The sequence below is a fragment of the Periophthalmus magnuspinnatus genome, chromosome 14, assembly GCF_009829125.3.
Source record: "Periophthalmus magnuspinnatus isolate fPerMag1 chromosome 14, fPerMag1.2.pri, whole genome shotgun sequence".
NCBI classification, from domain to species: Eukaryota; Metazoa; Chordata; class Actinopteri; order Gobiiformes; family Gobiidae; genus Periophthalmus; species Periophthalmus magnuspinnatus.
In genome coordinates this window covers 17,752,333-17,764,957 of record NC_047139.1, presented here as the reverse complement: position 1 = coordinate 17,764,957, position 12,625 = coordinate 17,752,333, and the positions used below count along the sequence as shown (strand labels likewise).

Sequence of the window (12,625 nt, the reverse complement as noted above, 5' to 3'; positions counted from 1 at the left end):
TCTTACTATTACTATCATTAATATTACTAGCTAATTTTTCTATTCTGTGTATATGCTCATCGGGAGGGGGGGGGGGGGGGTTGAAAAGGAGGGAAAATGCAATTGGACTGTAATCTGTATAGCTGTAGCTGAGAACAATACTTGAATAAAAATTTGATCACAAAATAAAGGTTGTGTTGACGTAACATCAGAATCTCCCTATAGTTTAACACTGAGCTGGAATCAGATCTGAATTATAAGGTAAAATCTGCCGTTCATCAGATTACAGTTGTGTTGACCGGTTTATGGTTAATATCTCTGTGATTCTTGGGCTTATCCACATGAAGCAGAAACTGGCACAAAGTCCAACGTCTTCTCTGTCAGTTTAAATAAAAGTTAAATCATTTTTTCATAACAGCTACAGAAAGTGGTGCCATCCTTCAACCCCAAAGCCGTGATATTTGTCAGTTGAAAGGACTTAGTTTGAATATTTCTTTCAAAAACAGCCATCTCCCGTAGAGTTACATTTATACAGATCTCTGCCCTCCATCTGAAACTGTGTCATCCAATCCAACATGAACACAGGCTTTTCTATGGACTTTTGGTTAAGAAAGCAAACCATTGATTTGACGTCTCTTGTTCAAACTTATCAGCTTTAGGAGTGTGTGTGTGTGTTTCTAGATCTATATCCTAAATGAGACCGCGGCGACTATGTGCTCAGAGGCAGCAGATAACTGATTAGGCCTACTATTAGCCTGGATCCTCGATAGTCTTCTACTGCGTCGATTCAGAGTAAAGATTGTGGGTTTATCGAAGGGAGAGATGACAGAGAGAATATGAAAGTGAAACAGCGAGAGGCACGTCTGTCGATCAGTCCCGCTCGTCTTCTTCACAATAGAGTCTTTGTTCGCTGTTCGCCTTTACATTAACTTTCCCATCTCCCGCTATAGATCCGAGTGTCAGACAGTATGCTCCATCTACACTCCATTATAGACGATAGTGTTCATGTGACAGCACAACACTCAAACCCCCAGAGTTTAAAATGGAGCTGGAGACAAGGCTGGATTCTCAGGGGGAGTGTGCGTGTAACAGGCAGATACAGATGTGTTTAGACCTGGTTTATGATTCATATTTCTATCCAGTCCAGTAGACCTGGTTTAGACTTGGTTTAGACCTGATTTAGACCTGGTTTAGATCCCGTTTAGATCCGGGTTTAGACCCGGTTTAAACTCTGGTTTAGTCTTGGTTTAAACCTGATTTAGTACTGGTTTAGCCCTGGTTTTGTCCTGATTAATGGTTAATATCTCTGTAATTACTGGGCTTATCCACATGAAACAAAAGCTGGTACACAGTTCAGTGTCTTCTGTGTCAGTTTAAATTAACAAAGTGAGATTATTATTTCAAGTGGAGCCAAAGTGGAGCCCAAAGACGTGAGTGTGGTCAGTTGAAAGGACATCAGATTAATATCGCAGGTCTGTTGATGATGGATTCAAAATATATATTCAAGTTATATTATGTTATCTCACTGTTCATTTTAAAGGTACTGTAATGTTCACTCTTTATTATAATCATTATATTCAACTATGTAAACTATGTAATCTGCACTAATGTTTGTTCTTGAGTCTTGCAGAAAATGTCTTTTGAAAGTGCAGGATCCCACGGGAAGAAGGTCACTGTGAAACCTAAAACAGAAACATCATGGGAGGATGTTTGTGCGAAGGGAAGAGTGATCTTCTGGAAATGCAAAAACAGAATATATTTCTCTGTGAATTCCGTCATATGTTTTTACACTGCTTGCAAAGTATATGTCCCCCCATCCCTTCAGAGCAGCAGTGTATGTGTGTGTAACTAGGGTTTCCTAACTTTAATAAAAGGAGGAGAAAAACGGTTGGGGCCTTCAGAAAGGGTGCGAGGTGATTTGTAACTGAAGGTTTTTTGCCTCTCCGCTCTTTCTCCTCAATATTGAGACAAAATAATCTCTCTTGTCTTCTCTTCTCTTTTCTTTTGAACTGCAATATAGGTTAAGAGGGTGAACCTATCAGTTGACTCAATCCCAAACTAATGACAATTTGATTCAACATTTGTAGATTTCTATTTCCTTTTTTTTTTTCTCACATAAATCTGTAGAACGTGAACACAACCTATAGATTGTTTGTCCCTCCTATTAGGGTGGTCGAAAATCAGATACTAAATCAATATTAAACCTAGAATCAAAACCAGATACTCATTTGAGCAGGTATCGATACTGAAAGTCACATTGACAGGACAAAAATGAACCTTTCCTGAATAGGAATGAATTCTGTATCAGAACAAGAATAAGACACGTAGACTAGTACACACCCATGGACCACTATGGAACCTCCCTCAACTTAATGTGGAAAATCACATTCGATTGTCTAAAGAAAGAGTTTTTATTATCATCATGGTATTGGAATCAGTATCGGGTATCAAGTCTCTTCCTTAGTATCGAAATTTGAAACCTGTTCTAGGTCTAAGCCTCCACCAGCTCGCTCCATCTCCACTCCATTATGGCTGGAAATAGAGACACTATATAAACTTCACTGATAATACAGACACAGAATGAGACGGGAGGGGGGCTTAGGGAACAAATCTACCATGTCCACTTCAAAAGGCAAAGCTAGCACCCCCCATTGGTGACAATACAAGCCAATTACCGGCACTCACTCCCCCCGAAAACAGCATGCAGGCAGAGGAGGAGAGGAGGAGAGCAGAGGAGGGGCAGGGACCCTCGGACCACGCACTGACCGGAGGTTGATGGCCCCATGCTGAGGAGGCAGCTGGATGCTTTACAACCCGAGATGAAAAGGAAATGTGGAAGATACAGTACAAAAGAGTTGGGAAAATGAAAGTTTAAAATCAATTATTAATGAGAAAGAGAATCTGCAAAACCAAAAAGCAGCAGTTGATTTTAGAAACTAACTATTCAAGGAGTTTAATGTGTTTTTCAAATTATTATTTATATAGAACATAATGGCGCATGATTGAAAGAGGCGTCTAGTTTAAGATTCTGGACTAAATTATTTAATGTAAGCATATGGAGAGCTTCTTAATCATAAAAATATGAATGAACTGGCATAATGTTAGTAACTTTGACCCTATCTCGCAAGCTCCTTTGTAATTTATTTGAGTTATTTACGTAACTACAAGGATATCTTTTTAATGACAGCAATACTGGGGGCCACAGTGGTTCAGTTTGTCTATTTATCTGAAAGTTGGTGGTTTGAAATCCCGCTCTCGATATAAACATCATCGGTATAGCGGTCAGATCCCAGCCCCCACAGATGAGTGCTGTCGTTGTGTCCTTGGGCAAGACACTTAACCCCCCTCGCCCTTGGAATCTGCGTACACTGGTGTATGAATGTGTTTTCTTGATGTAAAGTGTTTTGAGCCTTGAAGGTGGAAAAACGCTATATTAAAATGTGATATTGTGCAGACTCAACTTGTTTTTTGGACAGTTTGAGCGTAACTTTTACCCTTTTTTTCTCGCAACTTCCATGGGTTTCAGAAGCATATATGCATCCTTCCCATGAGTCATTCCCATTCCCAATCTGTTATAAGATTATTAGAGCTTGATTATTACCGTATGTCTAAAATTTAGCCACAGAAAAAATGCGCCAATGACGTTTTCGTACCTTCCAAATCAAATCCAGTCACACCTCAAACATAAAACAATACAACTACCGGTACTCATTACTAACTGTTTTAAAAATATATATGCAAACTACCCGAACGGAATAACTGTATATAATGCCTTAGAGCTATCTGTGTCCAGGTCCCATTTGTATGCTGAGACATGGGGACAAAGCCAGCAGCTCATTACAGGACCCATCAAGGTGATATGTGGTTCCAACGCTGCCTTCTCCGCGTGCACACACATGTATTTGAGCGCATCTTATGTATACACACAACCTCGAGCTCGCTACAAAACACACACACAAGCGCACTTAGGGTCATCTCATTATAACTGTACGGAGCCTTGTGAGTAGGATTGTATTGTGAGAGTTTGGAAGAGGCTAAAATTGGCTAAAGTTAAGGGATGTGGCTGTATATGTGCACACAGACTTGAATATACGCATACACAGACCGCCCGCCACGCTTAGGGCCATGCATCTCATTACATTATACCAAGCAGTTAACGCATTACTTATGAATAACATTGAGGTTTAGGAGTTTGAAAGCTGTTAAAATGGACTTTTCTTGCCGATTGGTTGAAGTTAAAGGGACGTGACGGGGGCGTGACAGCAGACAGCTTCATTTAAGAGACTGGCTGGACTCCGGCTCACATTGAAACACATCAGGCTGCAGTGACCCCTGCCACGTTTCACTTACAAGTACTGGTCATTCTGTTTTCACAATGTGCTCTGATGGATTCACCTCAAACTGTGCATAGATCTAAGGCAAAGACTGCACGTAACTGGAACATATTCATAAGACTATATACTTAAGATAAGGTTCTTCAAATGTGTTTTCTGTTGTGTTATTTTTTTTTAGATTATGAGACTAGATTAGATTCAACTTCATACTAACACTTTTAGTTACAGAGCAATGAAATGGATCTTAGCATCTAACCAGAAGTACCCTGAAGCCAGTACTACATATACGTACGTTTACATATAACAAGAATTTTATACAAAAATTCCAAAAAGTCCAAACGATCCAAAGATCCAAGAAGCTGGATTTAAACAGCCGCTTTATTCTAACTTCAAACTGGACTAACTCATTTATTTCATATTAGTTTAGTACAGAACATGTAATCCTATAAGTTAAAGTACCTAAGATGTTTCCTCATGAATTGGTCTGTGCAGTCTGAAGATCCAAACCTCCACTACCATGAATTATAAATAAAGCATAACAAAAGTACTTCTACGTTTTTACTTAAACAAGACTTAGTTCTGCTTGTAGAAATTACTTAAACTGAGAGCTAGTAAATCAGACACATTTCTCGCCTTCAAAGCTTAAATTGGTCCCATTTTATTTTGACATTTGACAAGTCAGCAGCCCAAAGTATTTTCATTTCCACCACAAAGCTTACAGTTACTCCACAGACGCTTCCAGTCAGCATCACCAGCCCTTAAATCTCATCTTTAAAAATAGAACCAAACTCACACCTTTGCAAACGAGCCCTGAATGAACCACCAAAAAGCACATATATACACACACAAATACATATATATATATAGAAATAGTCTTACTGTTGTTGAAGCTGGAGGTAAAGTTTCCCCATTCAAACAGAGTGGTGTTGAAAGAAGGCAGAGATCCATTGTAGAAGAGGTCGCTCCCGTTGTTCGGACTCCTGATGGTGTCTGTAAATAAGTTCATTTGCAGAAGTGTCTTGAGGAGATAACGCAGCATCTTGGCCACGTAAAGGGACCAAAACTTTCCCTTAAAACTCCTTCGGGAAAAGCCCAAATGTTCCAAAATAGTCCAAAAGTGTTCTCAAATGTCACCGAAACTGTCCAAATCTCAGATCGGATGTGAGAAGTGATCCTCTAGGGGGGTGTCTTGTCTCTTGTATCTTTTGTTCTTGCGTTCACATAACTTCACTCATTGGGTTTGTATAGCTCGTGTGGAGTATAGAACCATGCTCTCGTCTCTGTGTAAGAATCCAGCGGTATGGTGATGCTTGGAGTCTGCGCCTCCTCCCTCCTCTGGCTCCTCCCCGCTCCCTCCTCTGCTATGGGGGTCCCGGGGGTCTGTAGTAGAGAGAGAGAGAAAGAGAGGGAGAGAGAAAGTGAGCAGGTGCCGTGGGCTATAAATGTTTAATTATGAGCTTAATAGTGATCCCTGGAGGCGTGGCGTTGTGCGGATGTGTAAAATAGACTGTCACTGTCACTACTGTTTAATATGGACGGGACTTGATCTTATACTGTCTACGGCAAACAGGAGGAGACGGGATCTATTCACTGATTTGATAATCAGAGTTGTAATTTCTTCAAAGTAATAACCGTTATCTGGACTGTGAAAACATGACAAAAGACCTTTTAAAAACAAAGATGGGGGGATTATTGTCACGTGCAGGTTTTTAAAATAAAACCCAAAATGCTAAAATATTTTAACCAATGAAATAGCACCGGGGAAGAAAAAACAGGAAAAATCCAAACTGGTTCAAACTCAGAGATTTAGGAATCATGAAAATGAACTCACACATGGACGATGACAACACAGGACAAGTGGAAACATGACGCTAAAATACACCTGGAAACGAGGAACAGGTGAAACAGGAAGTTGAGCAGGAAGTCAAACTCAACAGACAGGAAGTAAAACTCAACAGACAGGAAGTAAAACTCAACAGACAAGAAGTAAATCTCAATAGACAGGAAGTAAATCTCAACAGACGGGAAGTCAAACTCAATAGACTCAAAAACACACAGCGCACAGTACACATGTCAAATTACGACATGAACTAGAAATAAGCCAAACTAAAACATGTAAAACAAATAAACAAAACATGATCCATGACATTTATTAAATAAAAAAAGAATAAACAATTTTGGATTTTCGTGAAATTACGTTTTATTCTAAAATATTCTCAATCTAGAGGTTTACATCAGCAGATTTCACCCTTTATGTGGTCGGTAATTTATTAAAAATGGTCTCAGTGTACAACAGCAATAATCATTTGATTTGTCGATTAATTCAAAAATAATAATTTCTGTTACAGTGGATTTGTTGTGCTAATTATGGGTTCATAATTATGTCTTTCATCACTGCCTCTGCTTCACAACAGGCGGGTCGTCTTCCTCTTCCAAAGTCTGACTGAAATCTGAGAATGGCCTGTGTTACATTACTCTGGATATGAAACTGTGGTTCTTTTGATCCTGTTATATCTACACTAAGGGCAGTTTAAGCAGCACAGTGAATATTTAGGAAATCTGGCTCAAAATGTGAAGACGGGTCCCTGGGCGCTGTGCTCTGTCTGCACTGAAGGATGGGTCAGAGGATGCATTCTCACACAGGAATGGACAGGGAGTGTACGTAACCTCTGCATATGACCCATCATCACACACATAAATGTATGCATAATAATAAAAAATAAAAAAATAAAATAAAATAATAATAATAATAAATACAAATAAACAATATATATAGCACCTCAAAAATGTATAAGACAATGACAACTCTGTTACCTCAGCCTCACTCTGGATTGGCTCTTCGGTTGCTATGATACTCGTGGTCGAAATTCCAAATATGGAACTGGGCTCTAAATTGGCCCCTGTAACTGCTCAAGCCTCGATGAGCTTCATTTGAATGGAGCCGAACGCTGTGGGTGACGTCACACTCACTTAGTCCACTTCTTTATACAGTCTACGGTCACAGCACAAGACAGAACAAAATGTGTTACACCCCCAAACGTCAAGCACCTATATACATATCACTCATCGCTTACACTGCCATAACTAAATATGATTTCAAATTAAAAGTGTGACTAGTTAAATTGGGCACAGCGAATACGGCCCTGATTCCAGACATCAACTTTCCATTACCTCCTCTCCCCACAGAATGCACAGAAATATTATAAACATATCACTTACAATGTCACAGCTATGAGAAATTGGATACGTAAACAACATGACAACAATATGATTTGCAAATGAAATGAATGGCATTTTTAAATTGGCCATTGAAACCGGACTCTGTTTTAATAACCTCGTCTGTTTTCCATATCAGCTGGTGTATTCGCACTGGGCTCTGTTAGCGTTCCCATTGTCCCCTTGCATAAATATGTGTGTTGTACATATGGCCCAACAGAATGCACTCAGATGCCTTCAATCATGCTCAAGCATTTTACGTTGGCTCCACACATCCTCATATGCTTCGGCCCTGGTCACATGTGGCGTTGGGGGGGTCCCGCTGACAGCCTCAGTGTGACTCCCATTAGCCGGGCCCGTCCCCCATGCGCACCCTGTCCTCCTGCTCCATCACCGGGACAAAAGGGAGCCATCTCCGGGACAAAGTTGCCGTGACGACCCCCAAACCGTGCTCTATTCTGGAGGGCTTTTCCGGACCCTCCTTGTTTAAAAGGTGCTCTATTCATGGGTGTTTGGTGCCAAAGACGTACAGTGCTAATAATGGGTTTATGTGAATTAAAAGGAAATAAAACATTCTCATCTCAAAGTGTTTTTGTTTTGATCCAACACCAACTAATAAGACTTTTGTATAAAAACGCACTGAAACTCCTTGATACTATATACACTATAAAGCAGTTTAGACCTGCATACACAAGTTCATTAACTTCGCTCCACCTCTGCTTGAACTGATCTAAAAATTAATTATATGGAGATAAAAAATAAAAATAAATAAATAAATACATAAAAAATATAAATAGAAAGTAACAAATATAATAATGCGTAAGAATCAATCTGTAGATATGTTTGCATCAATCGGCCAACATCTGAATCCATGTTCTTGGCTCTAAAATACTGCTCCAGACTATCCTAAACACTGAAATGGTGCTGTTTCTATACATTGGCACATTTCCAAAAATAATTATCACATTAGATACTTGTGAACAGTGTGTTTTTCTAAGGACTCACTCGCCGATGTGTCCTAGTTTCCTTAAAGCTCGTCTCACTGAGTTAAACCACAGGCATTAATCGGCTTTCAGCAGAGCCTGGCGCCGTTTAAAGGCGCGTTGGTCTAGAAACTAGTTAGTATTCTTTTATAAAGAGTCTTATTGAGACAAGTTACCACAAACCACGCAACATAAAACTTAAAGCTACCATTTGTAATTAGATGACCCACCTCTGCTGTATTATCACGTCAACTTTATTTATAAAAACTTTTAAAACATTACAGCCAATATGCCGAACACAAGAACTTAAACAAAATCAAAGTCTATTAAAACATAGAAAACAAAAAGACTTAAGTAAATTAATAATAAGAAATCTACATCTCATTTGTTAAAAGGAGAAATTTTTAAACAGGCATGGACTCTGATCTCTAAAGGCAGCAGCAGAAAACAAAGCTTGAGTTAAGTCAATGTATTCTCACATGTCACCACTAGGTGCTAGCTACATTATTGCTGTCTGATAGTGTGCCAGCTTTAGCCTGACCAGACCAGAGAGCACAGGTGAGTCTGAACAAAGGCCAGGTGAGGGGAGGAGAGGGGAGTGACCAGGTGACGGGACGAACCAGGTGAGGGAAAGGACCAGGTGAGGGGAGGAGTGAACAGCTTTCACATCTGCCATCTACTGTAACATATGAAAGCTTTAAAGAGGAAATACACTGTAAAATCTACTTTTATGAGTTTAAACCATGTTATAATAGGGCTGCCTTTAGTTTATTCATAGTTTTTTTTCTTTTTTATTACAGCATATTTGAGTTCCATGTCTCGAGGCACTCAAGTCTATTTTCAGCTTTCAATCGCTCCACACTTGTTAATTAATGGTTAGAAGTTAGAAGGTTTTGGGTATAAATTAAGTATAAGCCTGAATCATTCTTAATAAACGACTTGTTTGTTGTGAATAAGATCTTGGTTCAAGTCTAATTAAAGTGTGGTTAGTGTAAGTGTTATCAAACCAAGCTATTTTTTATGAGGTTATGGTTTTGAGCTGTTTGTCTCCTTTAACCTGTATTTTTGAGCACTCTACAGCTCACAGAGGTAATGGGCCTGTACTTAGAGAGATGGATGAGCTGACAGTCTGAAAGAGGAGTGGGAGTCGTCTTTACCTCCACCATTTTCACCAGAACATTCTCCAAAGTGACTCTGAAGTGACTCTGAAGTGATCTGCCATGTTCCAGCCGTGACAGACAAAGCTGTTTCAGATGACATGAATGTAGAGAGACTGAGGTTCTATTCGCTCCTCTGCTCCTCGTCCTCCTCTGCTCCTCTGCTCCTCGTCCTCCTCTACTCCTCCAGTGCTCCAGGTTGTTGTAGAGGTCATTAGGAGTCTGTGCCACGCTCTCCAAACTCAGCCGATTGGAGCGAGGGTGGAGCGCGTGGGAACAGTGCTGAGACGGGGGGATCAACGCTTCACACACAATTGTTTTTGGATCTGACCCAGAAAATCCAGCAGTAGGTAAAGAAGGCAGACATTTTGGATTTGGCGTCTCAATCCATCACACTCCAGGTCATAGGTCAGTTTACTCATGCTTGTATATTTCAGGTATTTTTTCAGTTCATATTGTTGGTTCAATATGTTCAGTGTTGTCCTGTGTCTAGGTGGCTAAGTGGTTTGAAGGTTCCGGCTTTGACTCCTGGGACTTTCTGTGTGGATATTCTCCCTGTGTCTGGGTGGGCTTCATCCGAACACTCCAGTTTCCCCCATCAACCCAAAACATACACCATCGATACAATCCTCCAGCTACGGTAATCCTGACGGTATATATAAATGGCCAAAGCTAACCTGCTAGCCACCACATTCCCAATAGGAGGTGAGCGTGGGTGCGCTTCTGGCTCCATCGATTCTACCTTCAACAACCGCTCTGCTGATTGGCTCTTTGGTTGGTATGATACTCGCGGTCCGAATTCCAAATACAGAACTCGGCTCCAAATTGGCTCCTATATGAGCTTCATTTAACTGAAGTCGAACGCTATGGGTGATGTACAACTCTCCGTACCACTGCTCCGGGCTGTGTCAACATTGAAGAATGGGTCAAATGCAGAGGACAAGTGTAAAGTGTAAAGAGTGGCACCCTCCTAAAGCCATGTGGTTCTCAAAATGTGATATGGGACAAACTGATGAGGGACAGTAGCTCAGTGCTCGACTACTACGACTACGACTACTACTACGACTACGACTACGACTACTACTACTACTACCACCACTGGTGCAATACCGACCTTGATAACTGTGCTACTGCTACTACTACTTCTACTTCTACTGCTGGTATACTACTGCAATTGATAATCGTGTTACTACTACAACTACTGCAACTAATACTCCTAATACTACTTAAACAGTCCAGCCAAAATACACATGATCATATTTAATAGATCAACTACTAGTAGTATTACTACTACTACTACTACCTTTACTACATTATTTTGGTTTCAACTGTGAGCCAGTGACACAGCGTTCACCCCTAAACCTGAAGTTTGTCAGTTCAGTCCCTATGTATCACTGAATAATGATGTGATTGTCTGAGGAGAGAGAACTGCAGAAAACAAATGCACTTTTATCACTGTCACTGGGTCTAGTGTGTACTTGTTAACTATCGCACAATGAGGCGCACAAAAGCAGTAACTCACCAACAAAGCCTGAGTTTGCATGTGCTGCTGATGTCGTTTCCATTATTCCTGCAGCTCTCTCATGTTTTATTTGTGTCATAAACTGTGTGTAATGAGGCAGAGGCTGAAGTGCCACTACAAACAGCTTCATAATTACATGTTGCTCTCACTGTGATTCTCTCCGGCTCGATAAAACACCTTCATCACGTCAGAAGAGTTGTGCTGTGGGTAAAAGCCACAGGATGAGACTTTAGGGGAATTATGTGAAAATGTAAAAATTGAATCGAAAATGCAAATGCAAATACTTGAAAAGATCAGTGTTTGGTGTATATAGGGTTAGGAGTTAGGGGTTAGGGGTTAGGAGTTAGGGGATAAGAGTTAGAGGTTAGGAGTTAGGGGTTAGGGGTTAGGGGTTAGGGGTTAGGGGTTAGGGGGTTAAGATTGTGGTTGGGGTAGGGTTGGGGCTGGAGTTGAGGTTGAGTAAGAGCTAGTGTTGGGTTAGGAGTTAGGGATAAGGGTTATGGTTGGGCTTGAGTTAGGGGTTAAGGTTACAGGTTAGCGGTTAGAGGTTTGGATTAGGGTTGGGTTAGGGTTTATAAGGTTAGGATTTAAGGGTTTGGGTTGAGGTTAGGGTAGGGTGTTCGGTTTGGGTTAGAGGTTAGGGCTAAGGTTGCTTAGGGTTTGAGTTAGGGTTAAGGGGTTAGGGTTTGGGAGTTAGGGGTTAAGAGTTAGGGATTAGGAGTTAGGGGTTAAGAGGTAGGGGTTAGGGTTGTGGTTGGGGTAGAGTTGGGGCTGGGTTTGAGGTTGGATTAGAGCTAGGGTTGGGTTAGGAGTTAGGGTTAGGGGTTAGGGTTGGGGTTGAGTTAGGGGTTAGGGCTAGAGGTCTGGATTAGGGTAGGGGTTAGGTTTTATAAGGTTAGGATTTAGGGGTTGGGGTTGAGGTTAGGGTAGTGTTAGGTTTGGGTTAGACTTTAGGGCTAGGGTTGCTTAGGGTTTGAGTTAGGGTTATAGGGTTAGGGGTTATGGTAATACCCACCTTACCCTAACCCACATCACAAACTGAAAAGACTGCACAGTTGTTGGTGTATACCTCACACTGGAGGACTCTGGAGGTCTTCATCATTCTCTTCGAACACTAGTAATAGATTTTGAGCAAAAAAAAAAGAAGTGATTTCAAGTATTTCAAGTGTGATGAGATTTGCACTTTATGGTTCTTTCTTTTTTTTTTCTTTCTTCTCTATTTGTCAGGGAATGTCTACAAATTCTTTAATCTTACAAAAGGAAAGCTGGTTTGTGGCAGATTTAGTTCCTGGTGCTTATTTTTAAAAGATTTAAAAATACATTAAATGTGCATTGTCTACATCTGAAAAATGAACTGATAAATAATCCAAGAATCCCATGTATCTCAGAACATGTTTGTAGAGTCTAAACAGGAACAACAAGAATGATCTATGA

The 12,625-nt window shown here is 40.5% G+C and overlaps 1 protein-coding gene across 2 annotated transcripts in view; it reads right to left on the bottom strand.

The window, feature by feature from the left end:
- The window catches only part of robo3 (roundabout, axon guidance receptor, homolog 3 (Drosophila)), a 280,696-nt gene extending 275,009 nt beyond the window's left edge, over positions 1-5,687 (bottom strand). For both annotated transcript variants that reach the window (XM_055226813.1, XM_055226814.1), the window contains exon 1: positions 5,193-5,687. In XM_055226813.1, the coding sequence (XP_055082788.1) occupies positions 5,193-5,352 (160 nt within the window). In that variant the 5' untranslated portion in view covers positions 5,353-5,687. The remainder of the gene's footprint in view (positions 1-5,192) is intronic.
- Positions 5,688-12,625: the final 6,938 nt, after the last annotated feature.